Source organism: Carassius auratus, unplaced genomic scaffold (assembly GCF_003368295.1).
Source record: "Carassius auratus strain Wakin unplaced genomic scaffold, ASM336829v1 scaf_tig00214358, whole genome shotgun sequence".
NCBI lineage: Eukaryota > Metazoa > Chordata > Actinopteri > Cypriniformes > Cyprinidae > Carassius > Carassius auratus.
In genome coordinates this window covers 90,605-109,883 of record NW_020527631.1, presented here as the reverse complement: position 1 = coordinate 109,883, position 19,279 = coordinate 90,605, and the positions used below count along the sequence as shown (strand labels likewise).

General features: G+C 43.2%; 1 protein-coding gene across 1 annotated transcript; it reads left to right on the top strand.

Moving 5' to 3' along the window:
• The first annotated feature begins 15,412 nt into the window (after window positions 1–15,412).
• Window positions 15,413–18,768, top strand: LOC113091923 (arylsulfatase I-like). Its single transcript, XM_026257603.1, has 2 exons — window positions 15,413–15,856; window positions 16,895–18,768. The coding sequence occupies exons 1-2, from the start codon at window positions 15,567–15,569 to the stop codon at window positions 18,285–18,287; spliced, it is 1,683 nt and encodes a 560-aa protein (XP_026113388.1). The 5' UTR covers window positions 15,413–15,566; the 3' UTR covers window positions 18,288–18,768.
• Window positions 18,769–19,279: the final 511 nt, after the last annotated feature.

Here is a 19,279-nt window from a genome sequence, read left to right as displayed (position 1 = left end):
TTCAGTCCATTAGACAGCGATGAAGAAGTCTGACCGATGACCGATGAGAGATATTATTGTTTTTACTTTTCAGGTGCGCACCGCGTCACCCAGTGATCCTATGGAGTGATGTCATCATTTGACTAATCTGTGTAGTCCCGGTTAGTTCTGGCGCATTTGCTTTTATCATATGAGTAGTAATTAAACATTTAGTCTATAAGACACGTCGTGAACTATACTTGCATTTAAACAAGGATCTCGTCTAAAGTCAGTAGGTAAATAGGAAACATGGGCTTTCAGTGTCGAGAACTAGAAAAGAAAGAATCAGCCAAAAAAAAGAAGCCTTTAACAGCAGGCATCATCTGTCAGGAATCACGTCACTGAAAGGAAACGGCGCCACCTACTGGAGATCACGCGGTGAAAAAACGGTATCGCGAGCTCACACGTCACTGAAAAGCAGCTTTGCAAATAAATTAGTCGCTATGGCCATGGAAACTGTGTTGCAAAATCATTTCGCTTGCAAAACTTTATTTTCTGTACAATAATTAAATTCTTCTGCAAGTGTATGTGGCATTAGTTACAGTTTTGTGCAGCCAATAATGATTACATGCATTATTTGTGTTATGTTAGGATAAAGTCATAATGTCAACTTTATTTATAGGCCTATAGTGTTTTATTAGTGATTACTGGTTGTGCCGAAGCAGCTTTACAGTGCCAAATAGGAAAATAGTTTGCCAAAAATACAAGACAACTGAAAGGAATTCAAAGGCGACAGTGGGAAGCAACTGACAGAAATGAAAAGGGAAAAAAGTGACCATTGCATTGTTTTAGTTTTTATGGAGTTTTACATTTTTAGAATGATTTTTTTTTTTTTTTTTTTTTTACATAAAGTCAGTGATTTATGAACAAACCCCTCTGTAAAAATTTTCAGATTATAGATAGGAATAAAATTACAAATCTGGGTGTATGTAATTATTTCCCACCCAAACGTCCCGTTTTTTAATGGGAAAGATGCAATAAATGTACTAACATCTGCAGTGGATTTTTGTGTGAAGAAGGAGGTGAGACAAATGTAAGTAAAACCATATGATGTGTATTTTGAATCACACACAAAAGAAATGCAAAGTGACATTTGTTTTCTTAATGGGCACAAATTTGAGCTCAAAAGAACATTTATAGAATTTAGAGCTTGATTTATAGCAATTGCACTTTTTTAATGAAAAAAATAAATAAAACATCATATGATCAAAATGAAAATCCCCCCCTTGAATCTCATTATTAAAAAAATGAGTTTGTTAGAAAAATACAAAAGGCATGAAATCCTTTTTAATCACATGAAGTCCAGTTCTATAAAAAAAAAAGAAAAGAAAAGAAAAACAAGACAACAACAACAAAAAGAATATTAAATATTTCTTGAAATGTAGCTCTCAGTAAAAATACAAAACATAAAACAATGACTTGCATACATATGAACAGTAGGGACAGAGCACACATTCAGGTTAAATCATTCTTTCAGCCGAGATTTTGAGATTGAGAACTAAAGTGTGGATGGTCTGAATCCATGCAATCCATCCACTAATTTTACAGTTTTGTGCACTACCACCTCGGGATCATCTTTTCCGTTTCTTCTCTCTCCTTCTCTTTCTTCTTCTTTGTGCATCATTTCGGTGTGGAAGGGAACACAAGCAAACAAAAATTGAAAGATGCAGTAAAATAAAGCCTATAGTAAAGAGATTTACTATATTTTGAGGGTGTTTCTGAAAGAACATCATTCTGGATCTCCACTTCATCAGCAGCTTTGTTTTTTCTTTTCATCGAAATTTGGTTTGTAGAGTCGGAGTGAAGGAGATCATCATCTGACATGACCTTTTGAGCTTCTTACTTGTCGCTTCCACTTCACCAGGTTCATCTGCATCTTTGACGGCCTGAATATGAATAGATTTTCAGCAAACTTGAAGTAAGATTGTGATCCGTGGCATCTCCAAGATGAATGTCAGACAAAAACTCAAACACACATAATAAAATGGACAACTCATTTACCAGCAGAGGGGGCTGTGACCTTAGACTTGGTTCCAGTTGAAGAGCCTGCAGGACTCTGAAGCTCAGGAGTCTGAACAGCTGTGGATTCAAAGAGTTTCTGATGATTTTTCTACTAATATTAGTGATTGCTCCATACAAGTTTTGAATTGTCAGTTTTATTTCCATCACAATGATTCATGCACGGTACTCAGATGTGTCCTGTGAATCCTCTGATAAATTAACTTAGTAAAACCTCCACTGAAAATATCCATCATCCAAGCTGAATACATTACATTGTAAAAAGGAAGAAACATAATAAATTAGTTTGAAACAATTTCAATGAAGAACACGAGACACACAAGTTACCTTGCCCACTTCTTAAAGATCTCACTTAAGGATGCTTTCACTTCTTCAGTTTTAACCTGCAATTGACAACCACATTTAATACAAATGTTATGTGCATTCAGACAATTCATATATTGTGATGTAATGCATCACAGTACTGAGCTAATCTGACATCAACTCTAGAGAGAAAAAAACCTGACTTGTTTCACTGACTAGTGTGTGTAAATATTATTTGGTGCTTACAGTAGCCTATAACGTTATATGTGCATAAATATCAGTAAATTTAGGTCCAAGTTCTTTTGTACTACATGCACGAGTTTAAACAGTTCATTTTTACCACTCAAGTCATGTTTAACGTCTATATATAGTAAGTGCTAACTACAGGGGTAAATACAACTTTATGGACATCGTGTACTACTGTCACCAATAGGCAGTGATTTCCGTTTGGAGTAAACTGATAAACACTAAATAATTTACTGTTGGTAAATGCATCAGATTAGATTCAATCGCTCTAATGAATGTGTTTAAACTGCTTTACTTTAATTGAATGAATGAAATGGTGATTGTCCTTTAAATGGTGATATGTTAAAACGATCAGCTCGTCCTGCGAGGCGTCTTTATGGGGATGGGGATGAATTAAAAATGTGTAAAACTTGGGAAATACTTTGCTGCATGTTTCTTTCCCTTTCATAGGTCACTTCGATGCTGCGATGACGTCATCGCCTTGGGAACACCTTTGGTGTGACGAATGTCTGAAGCCCTTATACCATCACGCCAATTTATTGGCCGAATATCGCTTAGCATCGCCCCAACACGTACGTGAGTGACCTAAATCAGAGTGCTGCACACTATTTCATCAGATTTTCATTCCTTCAGAAAGTGAATCATCTGTCGCCCGTAGGAAAGCGTTTTTCATCGTGTTCTCAGCTATCGTTATTACTTCTAAGTGCAGTTTACCCCTCTTCAGTGGACACGATGAGCTTCAGAAGATGCGTTGAGTCGTGTGACAGGTTCATCGGGGGGGGGGGGGCACTCAGGACAGGTGTGTGCTATGTTTGGGTCTACACCATGCTCAGGCAGCACTTAGCGGCCTTTCTGACTATCAACACTGCGATATTCTATGGCTAAATGTATTGCACTCGAGGCTCGCGGCCTTCTCTAAAAGAGCAGGCCCCGCTAACCCCTGCTACCCTGTTTCTGCGGTTGCCGAGGTGCCGCATGAGACAGTTGCTTGGGGCGATGCATGCGAGCTGGTGCCCATGGTGAGTGGGACAACGGAGTTTTCTCCTTCTGTCTCACTCTCCCCAGGACACGTGCAAGCGCTCGAAGAGCACTCCAGAGAGCCCGATTTCTGTATAGCCGCACTCCATCTCAACCTCCTAGGCCTTTTCCTTTTTTCCAAGACCTCCACCACAAGGTTTCAATTACCAATCCCGCCTCCGCTGATTTTGGCACGGTTTCCAAAATGGCGGAACATGGATATGCAGCGATGCCAGCCATAGAAGAAACTCTCGCGGCACATCTCGCACCTAACTCAGCTCTGTCTTGGAAGTCATGCCCCCAATTGCCATCCAAACCATGCAGAATTACATCTGCTTTGGTTGGAAAATCTTATATGGCCGCGGCTGCACTCCATTCTATGGGTGTACTTCAGGCTTATCAAGCGGATGTTCTGAAAGAGTTGGATGAGTGAGAAGGCCTGACTCTGGAGGCTGTTAAAGGCAAGGCAAGTTTATTTATATAGCACATTTCGTGCACAATGGTAATTCAAAGTGCTTTACATAAAAGAAAGTAACATAATTATGAAGAAAAATAAAAACAAGAACAAAACAAGCAATTTTAAAACTTTTAAAATTATTACTTATTTAAAATGAATTTAAAAAAGTTAGAAAATGATTTTACATAAAATAAAATAAAAAAAACTGTGAAAATATAGTGTCAGTGTCAGTTTGGACATTGCACAGTGCTCATTCAATAAATGCACAGCTGAACAGATGAGTTTTAAGTCTAGATTTAAATGTGACTAGTGTTTTAGCACATCTGATCTTAGACAAGCTTAGAAAGAGCTTAGACGAGCTACTGACTTGGTGCTTAGGGCCACCAAGCACACTGCTCAGGCAATAGGCAGATCCATGGCAGGTGTAGTGTCAGTTGAGCGCCACCTATGGCTCACACTCACTGACATTAAAGACAAAACTTTTCTTTTGGATGCCCCCATTTCACACAATGGCTTGTTTGGAGTTCAGTCACTACTGTTGTGGAAAAGTTTAGAGCTGCTAAACAACAGTCTGCCATGTTTCGCCAGCTTATTTCACACAGAACTAGCGAAGTAGAGCATCAGCCACCTGCGTTTTGCTCGTGTGGAGACTCTTTCCCAACATCTCACTGTGGATGTTACGAACCGTTCGACACGGTTACACCATCCAATTTTGGAAAAGGACACCTCCTTTCACCGAGGTTCTTCCAACCACTGTACGTCCTGGGGAGGCCTCGATTTTAAATGTTACTCCTAGAGAAAGGGGCTATAGAGGAGGTACTCCCCACTCAGATGGAGTCAGGCTTTTACAGCCGATACTTTGTTGTGCCCAAAAAAGATGGTGGCTTACGTTCGATCTTGGACCTGCGTCATTTAAATCTTGTGCTCAGAGTGAGCAAGTTCAAGATGCTAACGATGAAGTCCATACTGTCTCAGATCCAATCCGAGGATTGGTTCTTAACTATCGATCTAAAGGACGCATACTTTCACATCCGGATCGTCAAGAGACACAGGAAGTTCCTCAGGTTTGCTTTCGAGGGAAAAGCTTGCCAATTTTGTGTTCTTCCATTTGGTCTAGCCCTGGCTCATCGAACGTTCACAAAATGTATGGACGCAGCCTTGGCCCCGCTGCAGGTCCAAGGCATCAGAATTTTGAATTATCTCAGGATCAGGCACTGTCACATCGGGATTTAGTGCTCGATCATCTGAAGAACCTTGGGTTGCGGACGAACCTACAAAAGAGTGTCCTGGTGCCGTGTCAGCAAATTACCTTTTTGGGGGTGAACTTGAATTTGTGCACGATGTGGGCACGTCTGTCTCCCGCACTGTGAAGTCAATGCAGATTTGTCTGAGTCAGTTCAAGACAGGGCACCTAGTGCATGTCAGCTCATGTCTCAAACTGTTGGGTCTGATGGCAGCAGCGTCCCCTGTGGTTCAGTTGGGCCTGCTCCATATGCGTCCATTTAAGTGGTGGGCAAAGAGTCAGAACATATCTCCTCATTGTCATTCGCTTCGCAGAATTAGGGTGACACACAAGGCCTTTCGTGCTCTAAGCCCGTGGATGAGACCCCAGTTCCTTCAAAAAGGAGTCTAGCTGGGGACATCAAGTCGTCACAAGACCATGACTACAGACGTGTCCCTCACGGCTTGGGGGGCAGTGCTTCAAGGTCGTCCAGTCAGTGGGCTGTCTCTCAGCTGAGGTTACCAACACTATTATTTATTCTAGGGCTCCCTCCACGAGACGCTTGTATGCTTTGTTGCGGCTATATCTGCAAAACATGCTCTCGTGGGAGGTGTTTCAGTCGGTCGCCACCCTTTAGTCTCCCGTTTTATGCAGGGTTCAAGACGGCTTAGACCTTTCCGCCCAGCGCGTGTTCCTTCTTGGGACTTATTGATTGTTTTGGAGGAATTGGCGGCCCATCCCTTTGAACCTTTGGAGTCTGTTTCAGAGTAAATTTTGACTCTCAAGGCTCTATTGGTCAGTCCTTCATGTATGGACTTTGCCCCTGGATTGGTTAAAGTCTTTTTGCGACCTAGGCCTGATTACGTTCCGAAAGTGGCTTCGAACCCATTTTGTTTCCAGCAGGTGTTATTAGAGGCCTTCTCCCCTGCTAATGCAGGTTCGAGTAGCCTGTGTCTCTGCCCCGTAAGGGCTCTTAGGATCTATGTCAACCGCACAGCTCAGTGGCGTAAGTCCGATCAGTTATTTGTTTGTTTTGGTGGTAAAAGCAGAGGTTCTGCAGTCATCAAAACAACGTATGTCACACTGGATAGTGGAGGCTATATCTTTGGCCTATGAGGTGCGTGGTTTGGTTTTGCCTCTAGGGGTGCGTGTTCATTCTACTAGGGCAGTGGCTTCTTCATAGGCCTTCTTCAAAGGGTCGTCATTGGAGGATGTTTGTGCTGTGGTGGGTTGGTCCTCTCCTAGCACCTTCATCAACTTCTACAATTTGGACATGAGGTCAGCTCCTGGCTCCCGTGTTTTATCTGCTTGAGCAGATGCTTTCCTTAGCTGAGAGACAGCCCACTGACTGGACGACCTTGAAGCACTGCCCCCCAAGCCGTGAGGGACACGTCTGTAGTCATGGTCTTGGTCTCCAGCTATCTTAGGTACGTCAGGCGTTATGGTATAGCGTTCCCAAGGTGATGACGTCATCGCAGCATCGAAGTGACCTATGAAAGGGGACATCTCGGTTACGTATGTAACCTTGGTTCCATGAGTAGGGTACGCGTTGCTGCAATGTGGGCCGTTCCGTACCTGTGATAGCACTTCCTTCGTAATAAGTAAATCTGATGAAATAGCAAGCAGCACTCTGATTTAGCTCACTCACATGCACGTTCCTTCTCTTTGACCTCTGAACTCTCCACTGCTCGTGCTGCATCGTGGCAAATGTAGTAATGTAGATTTGGACATGAGGTCAGCTCCTGGCTCCCGTGTTTTATCCGCTTGAGCAGATGCTTTCCTTGGTCTCCAGCTATCTTAGGTATATATACACATATATATATATATATATATATATATATATATATATTATATATATATATATATATATATATATATATATATATATATATATATATATATATATATATATATATTTATATATATATATTTTTTTTTTTTACTTTGTAAATTTGTAGTGTGATGGGTACATTTTTCTTATTTTGATAAAATATTTTTTTTTTTATTATTATTAAGAACTGCATTTCAGAAGCTACATAAATACAAACATTTTTCCAACAGGGAGACAGTATAAGGACAATTTACCCTGATCATGCAAATCAAAAAGTTTACACCACCGGCTCTTGGATCTTGCTGCATTCTTGAGCATCTGTAAATGTTTTGACCTTTGGTAATTGTTATGTTTGAGTCCCTCAATTGTCCTCAGAGTGAAAAGATGGATCTCAAATCATACAGTCACTGCTGGAAAGCGATCAAATATGTAGAAGATGCTGGAAAACCAAAGAATGTGTAGGAGCTGGAGGAGTTTTCTGAAGGACAGTGGGCAATTGAACTGTTCAGGACAAACAAGAGACTCATGAACATCTAACACAAAACATAAAAAAAGTCATGGATCATGCAGGAAAAGACACACAGTATTAACATTCTAGGGTATGAAAACCTTTGAATGGGGTTTTCATTTTTACCAATTCAGTTATTATTTTTTCATGTTGAGAAAATTAATATTTTGTGAAATAGCTTCAAGACAGTACTAAATAAAAAATAACACACTTTTCATGATCCCTCTTGTTAAAATTATGAACATTTTGCATATTCTGCAAGGGGTATGTAAACTTATTAGCACAACTGGATACTGGTTCATAAATATTTTATTTCAATCATAGTATTATAGTATATATATATATATATATATATATATATATATATATATATATATATATATATATATAATATGAAACGTATCAGATATCATAATGCAGTGTGAGCCTGCGTATTTATATTTAAATACTTCTTGACATTTTTTTGGAGAGTAATGATACACTAGGCCAAAACTCAGCATGCAAATTTAACTTTATGCAATTTTCTATTATTCAATACATTAAGAAACCAAGAAGTAGCCTATTACATGCTTTGATAGTTCTGAGAGACATCACAACCAACACAGATATAGTGTATATAGTCAGCATGTCACATCAGGGAAAACCTCTCTGTGTAAGTGTAAAACCACAAACAACCGCTGCTCCGACACCTGGCTTTGACCAATCAAATCCAGATACACAAACTCGCCAGTGTGGTGAAATGAGTGTGACCAGGTGTGTTTGGATTAGGGTTTGAGCTGTGGAGTAAGTGAATGTGTTTATTTTAGGGAAATGCAGCCCACTCGTGTTTACATGTTTGTCTACCCTTATGAAACAAAAATATATTGCAGTATATTGGAAAATATCATGTAATATATTAGACATATATTCTTATATATATTTATGTTTTCCAATATTTTGCAATATATTGAAAGCGGCAATCATTTGTATATTTTGCAATATATTATATAATATATGTATCATCAATATATTATTAAATGTATTCAAATATATAAAATATTAGAAAATAAAAAGGGAAAATAATATATTACAATATATCACAATATATTTTAAGAAATATATTGGTAAATATATTTTCCTTTCGTAAGGGTAAAGAGGATTCAGTGTGGAAGGTCAAACTTAGATAAACCCCAAAACATAGCAGCAGTTTCAAACTTTTCATATGAAACCGATAATTAACCAACATTTGCCTTGTTTGCATGATTAATGAAGGAGAAATTGGTCTTGGTGATTGTAAGCAGTTAAGGTCAGCTGGCAGGAGGATTGGGGTAACTAGCATTCACAGAACTCAAGTGTCTGGGGGATAAAAGAGTTTGTAAATGGATGTGCCAGGGGTCAGGGTTTGGCTGGTTCCTCTGCAGTTATTATCTGCTGGTAGATGCTGTAACTACACAATTATGTGTGCATAAAATGTTTCTCTCTTGACACACGTTCAACAGTCATGGCATATTCTGACCAAGAAGGTCTAGAGACTATAATACCTGGAGAAGGACCACAGAACTTTCTAACCTGAACTTCCATTCCATTTTCCACAGCTGAAGCTCATCAGAGGACTACTACAAAAGCCGCCGCGTCACACACACTGGTGAGACATGTCTCCAGAAGACTCCAGGATAATTGTACCTCTACCTCTCTTCCAGAAAGCGGTGTGTGACCGGCCAGCCCCAGCGCATGAGCACAGCACAGACACCCAGCACTTGGAAGCACAGAGTTGACGACAAACGGGACTGGGACCAAATGCTGTCATACTTATTTTTGCCATCAGAGAAGTCCCCCAGGCCTCTACCAGTTTCACACACTTTGAGCTCTTGTTTGAATGGATCATACAGCCACCTGTATATTTCTAGCTACTTGGCAAGGGCTGTTTATGTGGAAGAAATGAGTTGGGCCCATCACATACAGAGTCTGGCAGCCGCTCTCTGCACCCGTGGTGGTTGATGTCAACCCCCTCCTATAGGCTGCCCAGAAAAATGAGTTGCAACACCTGGTCGGTCTATTCTCCAATGTGTTCTCTCCCCTCCCTGGACGGACCCACGTGCTCCAACATGTTGTCCACACACCACAGGGAACGATTGTCAGGCAGTGTCCCTACCATGTTCTGGAGGCTCAGCGACACCCATCGAGGAAGAGGTAAAGGAGATGCTGAAGTTAGGGGTGATAGAACCATCACGTAGCCCATGGCCCAGCCCCATCATCATGGTCCCCAAACCTGATGGTACCCTCTGCTTTTGCAATGCCTTTCACCCTCTCAACGAAGTCTCAGAGTTTGACGGGTATCTGATGCCATGGGTGGATGAACTGCTAGATCACCTGGGGAGAGCCTGGTTTATCTCCACCCTAGACCTCACTAAGGTGTACTGGCAAGTACCACTGACAGAGGAAGCCAAGCCAAAAACTGCGTTCTCATCCCCCAGTGGCCACTGGCACTGGCAGTCTCCTTCAGCCTCCACAGGGCCCAAACCACTTTCCAACGAATGATGGATATCCTATTGAGGCCCCACCAATCCTACACAGTCCCAAGTCTCCCCATTGTCCCACAGGACCAGGACAACGCTTATTGAATTCCCCTTGTCGTGTGATTATTCACCACTTCAAAATATATGTATATATATATTAATTTATAAGTTAATATATATTAATAGTTCCTCTTCAGGAACTCGAGCTGCGTCAATGTGCTTTGGGGAACGCGCCCAGTGTGCGCGACTCTGAATATCGTGTGAAATCAGACCAATGGAAGAGCGTGATGTCACCGGCGGAGTGACGTAAGCGACCAGGAAGCTATAAAAGCACGTGCCACGCAGCTGGCGTCAGCTTCGCATCTTTCAGCAAGCGCTCTGTGTGTGAATGTCAAACTGTTTGTCTTGTGAGTCTTATTTACTGTTGTCTGTCCAGTTTAGAGCTCCTAGACATGCCAAAGAGCAAGGCGAAAGTCAAACACACTGATGGCGATTCCAAATCGTGCTATAGGTTGTGTGTTCCTCCCTGCCTGAGATATATAACGGGTGGGGATACACACAGCCTTTGCGTGGTTTGCCTGGGTTCGAAGCATGCTGAGTCGGCTCTCGAGGGGGCCGACTGCCCGCACTGTGAGCGTATGTCGGTGTGGCTGCTTCGTTCACAGAACGAATGCACGGCATCGTCTCTAAAGGCCCCGGCATTGCCCTCAAAGCCACTCAGAACAACATCGGCTTTGGTGGGCAAAGGGTATGCGGCTGCAGGTCAGGCTGGTGCGTGTCTGCACACCATGGCGGTGTTACAGGCTTACCAAGCCGACCAGCTTAAGGAGCTAGACGAGGGTAGAGGAGATCAAGTCCCACAATATATCAGAGCTAAGAAGGACCGCTGATCTCTCCCTCCGCGCCACCAAGGAGACTGCTCGAGCGATTGGGCGGTCCATGGCATCTATGGTGGCCACGGAGAGGCACTTATGGCTGACCCTGTCTGACATGAAAGTGCGTGACAGGGTCTGCCTCATGGACGCCCCGATTCAGCCGACTGGCCTGTTCGGCGACGCAGTCAATTCTGTCGTCGACAGGTTTCAGGAGGCCCGCAAACAAGCGGTGGCGTTCCATAAGTTCCTCCCTCATCGCTTCCTCGCGGCATCTGGGCGGGGGATGCCCCAGCCGCACCCTAGCTCCTCGTACTGCGAGGCCCAAAAACAGAGCGTTGCCTCTCGTGCTCCTCCGCGTCGGGAAGGAGAGTCTCGACGACACTCTCGGCCAAGGACTTCCCAGCCCAAACAAGATCTTAGGGCAGTAATCTAAGCTAAGAAGTACTCGGCCAAGAAACCCTGATGCCAAGAGCCAAGGGTTTCAGAGGGCAGCCTCTGCTGGGGTAGAGCGGTACTCACCGCAGTACACGGTGCCCGTCTCACCTCAGCGCCCTCTGGGGGCCGGTCTGCCAACCCTGCCAGTGTTCCAGGGCGCAGCAGGTCCAAGCGAGCATCACTCTCAGTATCTTCCGCCCGTGCGCGTAGCGGGGCTGAGACGCTCGCCGCCCCTGCGGGGGCCTCTTACACCAGAGATCAGTCTCGAGAGACTGATTCCCTTAGTAGATTATTTAGCAGCGTGGAAACTACTGCCAAATGTATCTTGATGGGTCCTGCACACAGTAGAAAAAGGCTACCGTATTCATTTCGGCTCCGTGCAACCAGTATTCAACGGGGTCGTTCAGACGATAGTCGGCCTCAGGCAGGGTCTGGTTATGGAACAGGAAGTGAAAAACCTATTAGAGAAGGAGGCCATCGAGGTGGTCCCTCCTCAGGACAGGGAGTCCGGATTTTACAGCTGGTATTTCATAGTTCCAAAGAAGGATGGGGGGTTACGTCCGATTATAGACTTGAGGGTCTTAAATCGTTCAGTTATGAGACTAAAATAAAGAATGCTCACAATCAAGCATGTTGTAGCTCAGATCAGGTCCGAGGACTGGTTTGGACACATATTCATCCTTCCACAACACAGGAAGTTTCTGAGGTTCGCTTTCGGGGGCGAAGCTTACCAATATCGAGTACTTCCCTTTGGCCTTGCACTCTCACCCCGCACGTTCACAAAATGTGTAGACGCGGCTCTGGTACCCCTGCGCATGCAGGGCATCCGCATTCTCAACTACATCGATGATTGGTTGATCTTAGCTCAGTCAGAGCAGGTTGCGGTTCAGCATCGAGATGTCATCCTCGCACATATGGGGGAGCTGGGTTTGAGACTGAACGCCAAGAAGAGTGTGCTTTCTCCGGTTCAGAGAACCACCTATCTAGGCGTAGTATGGGATTCGACCGCGATGCAGGCACGATTGTCCCCTGCTCGTATAGAGTCGATCTGCATCTCAGTCGAGAGAGTCAAAGAAGGCCAGTCACTCACTGTCAAACAATTTCAGAGATTGTTGGGTCTGATGGCAGCTGCGAGACTTCACCCAGAAGTAGTGAAGCAGAGTATTTGGCAGGGCTCAAGTAGACCTATTTGCATCTCAAGAGACGTCACAATGCCCCCTCTGGTTCTCTCTAGTTCATCCAGCTCCTCTGGGACTGGACGCTATGGTACAGACCTGGCCGAGGCTTTGTATGTACGCATTTCCCCCTATTGCTCTGCTCCCGAGAGTTCTGGCGAGAGTGCGCTGGGACGGGGTCCGTCTGTTGTTAGTAGCCCCGTTCTGGCCGGGCCGAGTATGGTTCTCAGATCTAGTCTCGCTCCTCGACGGCTCTCCGTGGGAAATACCGAGCAGGACAGACCTACTCTCGGAGGCGCAGGGTACAATAATTCACCCTCGCCCGGAGTTGTGGAAGCTGTTAGCAGCCGGTCTCTCAACCGAGGTTGTTGAGACCCTTCTCCAATCCAGAGCTTCCTCAACGAAGAAACTGTACGCACTGAGGTGGAAACTCTTCACCTCATGGTGCAGAGACCGCCAGTTAGACCCAGCAAACTGCCTGGTTGGTACAGTTCTGGAGTTTCTACAGGCTAGGCTCTCTGCAGGGTTGACCCACTCCACGTTGAAGGTCTACATGGCAGCTATTGCGGCCTACCATGCCCTTCTCGATGGCCAGTCTTTGGGAAGACACCCCCTAGTTACACGTTTCCTCCGCGGTGCGCTGAGGCTGAAACCTCCAGTACGGTCCCGTATTCCCCCGTGGGACTTGGTTGTGGTGTTAGAGGCAATGTGCAAACCCCCATTTGAACCTATTCAAGATCTCTCAGACAGACATCTCACACTTAAAACCTCCTTTCTGTTGGCTATCACCTCTCTGCGGAGAGTAGGAGACCTTCAGGCCCTCTCTGTGGCCCCTACTTATCTTGAGTTTGCACCAGGCATGACTAAAGCGTTCATATACCCTCAAGCAGGATATGTTCCTAAGGCTCCCTCTGTTACACCACAACCTGTAGTGCTGCAGGCCTTCTCTCCTCCTCCCTTTCGGGAGCCTGACCAGGTGAAGCTAAATTGTATGTGTCCAGTTCGAGCGCTGGACTCATATGTCCACAGAGCTGCCCTGTGGAGAAAGACCGATCAATTGCTTGTATGCTACGGTCCCCCCAAGAGGGGTTCTCCTGCTTCTAAGCAGACTATTAGTCATTGGATAGTCGAGGCTATCAACGCTTCCTATGAGTCCTCTGGTCGTCCCCCGCTGTCGGGAGCCAAGGCTCACTCTACTCGGGGTATGGCGGCCTCCAAGGCCTTCTTAGCAGGTGTATCCATGCTGGACATCTGCAATGCTGCGGGGTGGTCCAAGCCCTCTACGTTTGTTAAATTCTATGGCCTAGACATGCAAGTCACCCCAGGCACTTCCGTCCTCCTGTCCTAAGCTGTGCTCTTTGGATACACACTAGGCAGGGGTTTGGTAGTCTGGCGGCGTTGGTACTCGTTCTCATAATGTGTATTTCTTGACACCACACTGTAATTGTTTTTGTTTGTTTGTTTTTTCAACTTTCAACTTTTAATCAGTTGCATTCAATTTAATTTTAATTTAATAAGTTCAATTTATTGCGAATGGATGCTGTCAGAATAAAAGTCTAAACAGCTGATAAAATCATCACAATAAGCCACAAGTAATTCACAAAACTCCTTCAGTTAACATCTTATAGTGAAACGTGAGAAGCTGCATGTTTTTAAGATAAATTATTGAGACATTTTTAAATGCTTCTGGCAATAATACAAGTCCATAATAATAACTCCCTCTCCATGCATTGGTGTGAAAGTGATGTAATGCTAAATTTCTCCAAAACTGTTCCCAAGAAACAAACTCTTCTACATTTTTAATGGACTGAGGATGGATACATTTTCAGTAAACTGTAATTTGACTGTTTTTATTGAGAAAAAAATTGCTGGAGCATTCTGCAATTCATACAACAGCTTTTTAGCATTTATTTTATAAAGAATGTTGACTTCATTGCACAATATGTTGACACCAGTGCTAAACGGACACAGATGTGAGAAGAAATGTATGTTTCTCTTTCAGATCTTATCAGAGTGTGGCTTCAGGTGTACACAGTGAGTGCCAGCTCATATAACAATACTCAAAGTCCCAATAAAAGAACTCATGTGAACACAAATGCTGTTTCTGTTCAAGCACGGTTTGTACCCCTGGTCCCCCTAAATTCTTCTACGGCATATTTTAATAACAGAAAACCTTTGGGGCCTCAGCTTGTGTTTGGAGATTAATTAAATAAATAAATAAAAACATGAACCAAATGAATAACAGCAAATGACTGTACTTCCTATGCAACTGTAGCCAGGTCATAATATTTCCACGACGATGATAAAACTATGATACAAATCATGAGTCATGTGCAATGGCTCCAAACCACAGATGAAAGACACTGGGATAATGCATTTGTTTAAAGTAAACAATGGCGAGACATCACACACTGAGAGAGAAGACATCTTGAATATGTCTCTTTGTTGCAGTTAAGGGCTGGTGAGGACTCAATCCTATAAAGCAGATAAAACTGAACCATGTATCAAAACAGCTGCTTACTTAGGAATGTCACTAAACACAAATAAAAAGATTTTTGGGCATTAGAGACTATGAATAATAAATGTAATGAAATACTGGGAAAAATATTGCTATGGTAATTGTTCAACGTTTAATTCCTGTACTTTATGGTGTAAGAAGAAAAGCCTAAAAAACTTTTTTTCACAGGTGTTTTGTTTTGAATTATGATTTTTTTTTTGTGTGTGTTTTAGGCACTGATCTATATAGATGTTCTATATTATGCTCACCAGGTCATTTTCGTCCACTGTAGGCGTGTGCAGCATTCTCGGCCGCTCTGTTAGTTCACTGTATTGAGACACAGCCAGAGCCCTCACCGCGCGCGCATACATCGCGCAGTCTCCACACATAAACTTTACGCTCGTCTCTGTAATTCAGAAGATCATTCGCGAATTATTCCCTCACTCACAGTGACGTGAAAGCTTTGCCATGACAGCACCGTCTCTAACAGCGCTCTCCGTGATGAGTTTGCTCAGTCTGGGCTATCTGTCCCAGGACTGGACGGGTCTGAACCAGGTCGAGCACGAGCAGCCGAGCCATCCACGTCCGCACATCATCTTCATCATGACAGATGATCAGGGCTTCAACGACATCGGCTACCACAACAGAGACATCCACACCCCGACACTGGACAAACTGGCAGCGGAAGGAGTGAAGCTGGAGAACTACTACATCCAGCCCATCTGCACTCCTTCCCGCAGTCAGTTCATCACTGGCAGGTAACTCACTCACTTCAGTCAGCTGTTTGAACCCTGATTGTGGACGGGTTTTTGTCACATAAATATGGTAATAAGTGGTAAATGTTATCAAAGCACTGTATTACCATCATTATACCACTTTATGTTAGGCTACTGCTTGTTATAATAAAGCGATTTACTATGTAAGAATCATTTAAAGCAGTGGTTCCAGGTGGCGGGGCCCCACTTAGGGGCATCAAGATTACTTAAAATGATATGATTTGTATAGACCTGGAAAATTCATGCAAATTCATCTAATGTTATAAACGTGTGCATTTTTATACATTTTATGAATGCACTTTTTTATGCCAAGTTATGCCAAGCTCTAAAATATTTGATCTGAAACTTTGTGAATTTTTTTATTTTTTTTTATTTTTTAAGTCTTATCGAGTAAATCAGGAACAACTGGAAAAGTCATGGGGCCTCTGAAGGCTGTTGTGAACAATATGGGGTCTTGGAGTGAAAGAAGACCCACTGATTAAATATAACTAATTCATCATTTAAAATAGGGTAATTTACGTCAAAATATTTGGTCAAACATACAGTATATACTAATAAAACTCATTCAGACCAATTTTTTGTATGAGTTTGGGTGATTTTTTAAAACAACTGACTTGAATGATTAATTCTAACATAAGTCTTATTTGTGAGCAAGTTCTGCTCTACAAAATATAAATATTTTATGGTAGAACATAATTTGAAGAACATATTTAATTAAGTTTATATATAGGCTACACCAAATATAATGTATATGTACAGTACACCACTTTTCACAATACACACTGTTTAAAGCAGATTTAAAGAAAAGTGTGATATTAAACTAATGTTCATGTTAGGGAGGTCAAGATAGGGCAAAGTTTAATTAATAGCACATTTCATAAAATTCAGTTTTGGGGAGTCCTGATGTCTATGGCAATACAGTGTGTGAAATGTATCAATCCATGTCTGTGGTTGTGACAAGATATTTGTTAGTTCTGATCATTGATCTCTTTTTTTTTTTACTTTACCTTTCCGCTCTAGATATCAGATCCATACCGGTCTCCAGCACTCGATAATCCGCTCTCGGCAGCCCAGCTGTTTGCCCTTTGACCTCCGGACGTTGCCGCAGCGGCTGCAGGAGGCGGGATATGCCACGCACATGGTGGGCAAATGGCATCTGGGCTTCTACAAGCGTGATTGCCTGCCGACCCGCCGCGGGTTCCACACATACTTCGGCTCTCTGACGGGCAGCGTGGATTATTACACCTACAAGTCGTGCGACGGGCCAGGAATTTGCGGGTATGACCTCCACGAGGGCGAGCGTGTGGCATGGGGTCAGGGAGGGCGTTATTCCACACATTTGTACACGCAAAGAGTCCGAAAAATACTTGCTGCTCACGATCCTTCATCCCAGCCTCTTTTCATTTTCCTCTCTTTCCAAGCCGTGCACATGCCATTGCAGTCACCAAGGGGATACATCTATCCGTATCGACGAATGGGAAATGTGTTTCGCCGGAAATATGCCGGGATGGTTTCAGCTGTAGATGAGGCAGTAAGGAACGTGACGTATGCACTCCGAAAGTATGGCTACTATAAGAACAGTGTCATTATCTTTTCTACGGATAACGGCGGACAGCCGCTCTTTGGTGGGAGCAATTGGCCTCTACGGGGAAAAAAGGGAACATATTGGGAAGGAGGCGTCCGTGGCATTGGATTCGTCCATAGTCCGTTGTTGAGACGCAGGAAGAGAGTTAGCAAAGCTCTGGTTCACATCACTGACTGGTACCCAACGCTAGTGGGACTCGCAGGAGGGAATGTTTCCTGGATGGATGGCCTTGATGGATATGACATGTGGGAAACCATTAGTAATGGGAAAGAGTCTCCCCGTTTGGAGATCCTTCATAATATTGATCCTCTCTACAACGCTGCCCGGCACGGATCTTTAAAAAACGGATACGGGATCTGGAATACGGCCGTACAGGCAGCAGTTCGAGTCGGAGACTGGAAGCTCCTGACCGGTAATCCCGGACATGGAGACTGGATTCCGCCTCAGATACTGGGAAACTTTCCAGAATCTTGGTGGAATTTGGAACGCCACACTGAAGAGAGGAAATCCTTGTGGCTCTATAATGTGGCAGACGATCCGTACGAGCGTTACGATCTTGCAGAGCGCCGGCCAGACGTGGTCAAGCAGCTGCTGGCCCGGTTAGCGTTCTACAACCGGACCGCCGTTCCGGTGCGCTACCCTTCGGAGGATCCTAGAGCCGATCCAAGACGCAACGGAGGGGCTTGGGGTCCTTGGGAAGGAGGTGAAGAAAACTGGGAGGCGTTTTATCTTAGAAAGAGTAAAGTCAAGAAGCGAAAGCCCAAGTTCTGTAAGATGAAGTCATTTTTTAGAAGACTTAACATTAGAATGATGTCAAACAAGATTTGAACAAACACGTCCTGCAAGAACTGACTATTACAGATGCTGCTGACAGTAACACGTTATCATTTTAGGGATTTTCAATTGTGAATTTGCCTAGTATGGAGACACTAATTTGAAACAAAGTCCCATGATCACATTCACTGAAGCATCCACATCATTTCTTTGAGCAGATTTTGAGCCCTGCGGTTTTCTGACCTCGAACCCCTGTGCAATGAATGTTGAAGGAATCTGTGAATAAATTTTGTATCCTCTCTGATCTGGTGTTCAGTGTTTGCACCTTGTATTTATATAAAATACCTGCTAGGAGATTAAAACGAGTCTGTTATGTTGTTTTCAGCATGTATGTGAATGTTTATGTTTGTTTGCTACCCGATTCTATCTATTCTGTTAACAAAAACTCACAGTGTTTTGCATAAATAAACGTTTTTGAAAGACTCAAGTTCTCTTGAGACTATTGTAATTTCCAGTGAACTGATTGCCCTCTAGTGGAGACCTGATGTTCCTTAATTTAGACTGCACGAGGACAAATAAAAGTGTCTGTACATTTACTAGGCTTGTTGAGCGTTTCTTACAGAGAAATGGGCCTCTCAGAGGAGGCTTCTGATTCTTAACTGCTTCATTTTATTAGATGTCTACTGTACTGGCTTGACTCCTGACCATATAGTAATTCTTAAAAAAATTAAGATATTTGTTGTTGTTGTTGTTGTTTAAGTTTAGAGTTTATTCAAGGTGTACAACTATAAATGTAAATCTTTTGCAGTATAGGGTGAAGTCATTATGTACATTAACAATTTGCCAAAATACTGTGTATTGGGGACTGATTTTGAACAAGCTTTATTATTATAATACTTTCCCCCATATCTATATTTATAACAATATTCATTTACCATTACAATGTTTCTTAGACCTTGAGAATTAATGTTTAATTTACCCCATGACATTTTTGTGTTATAGTTCAGGGTTCTGTAACTGTCAAATGATTTTAGATTTTGGAGCTC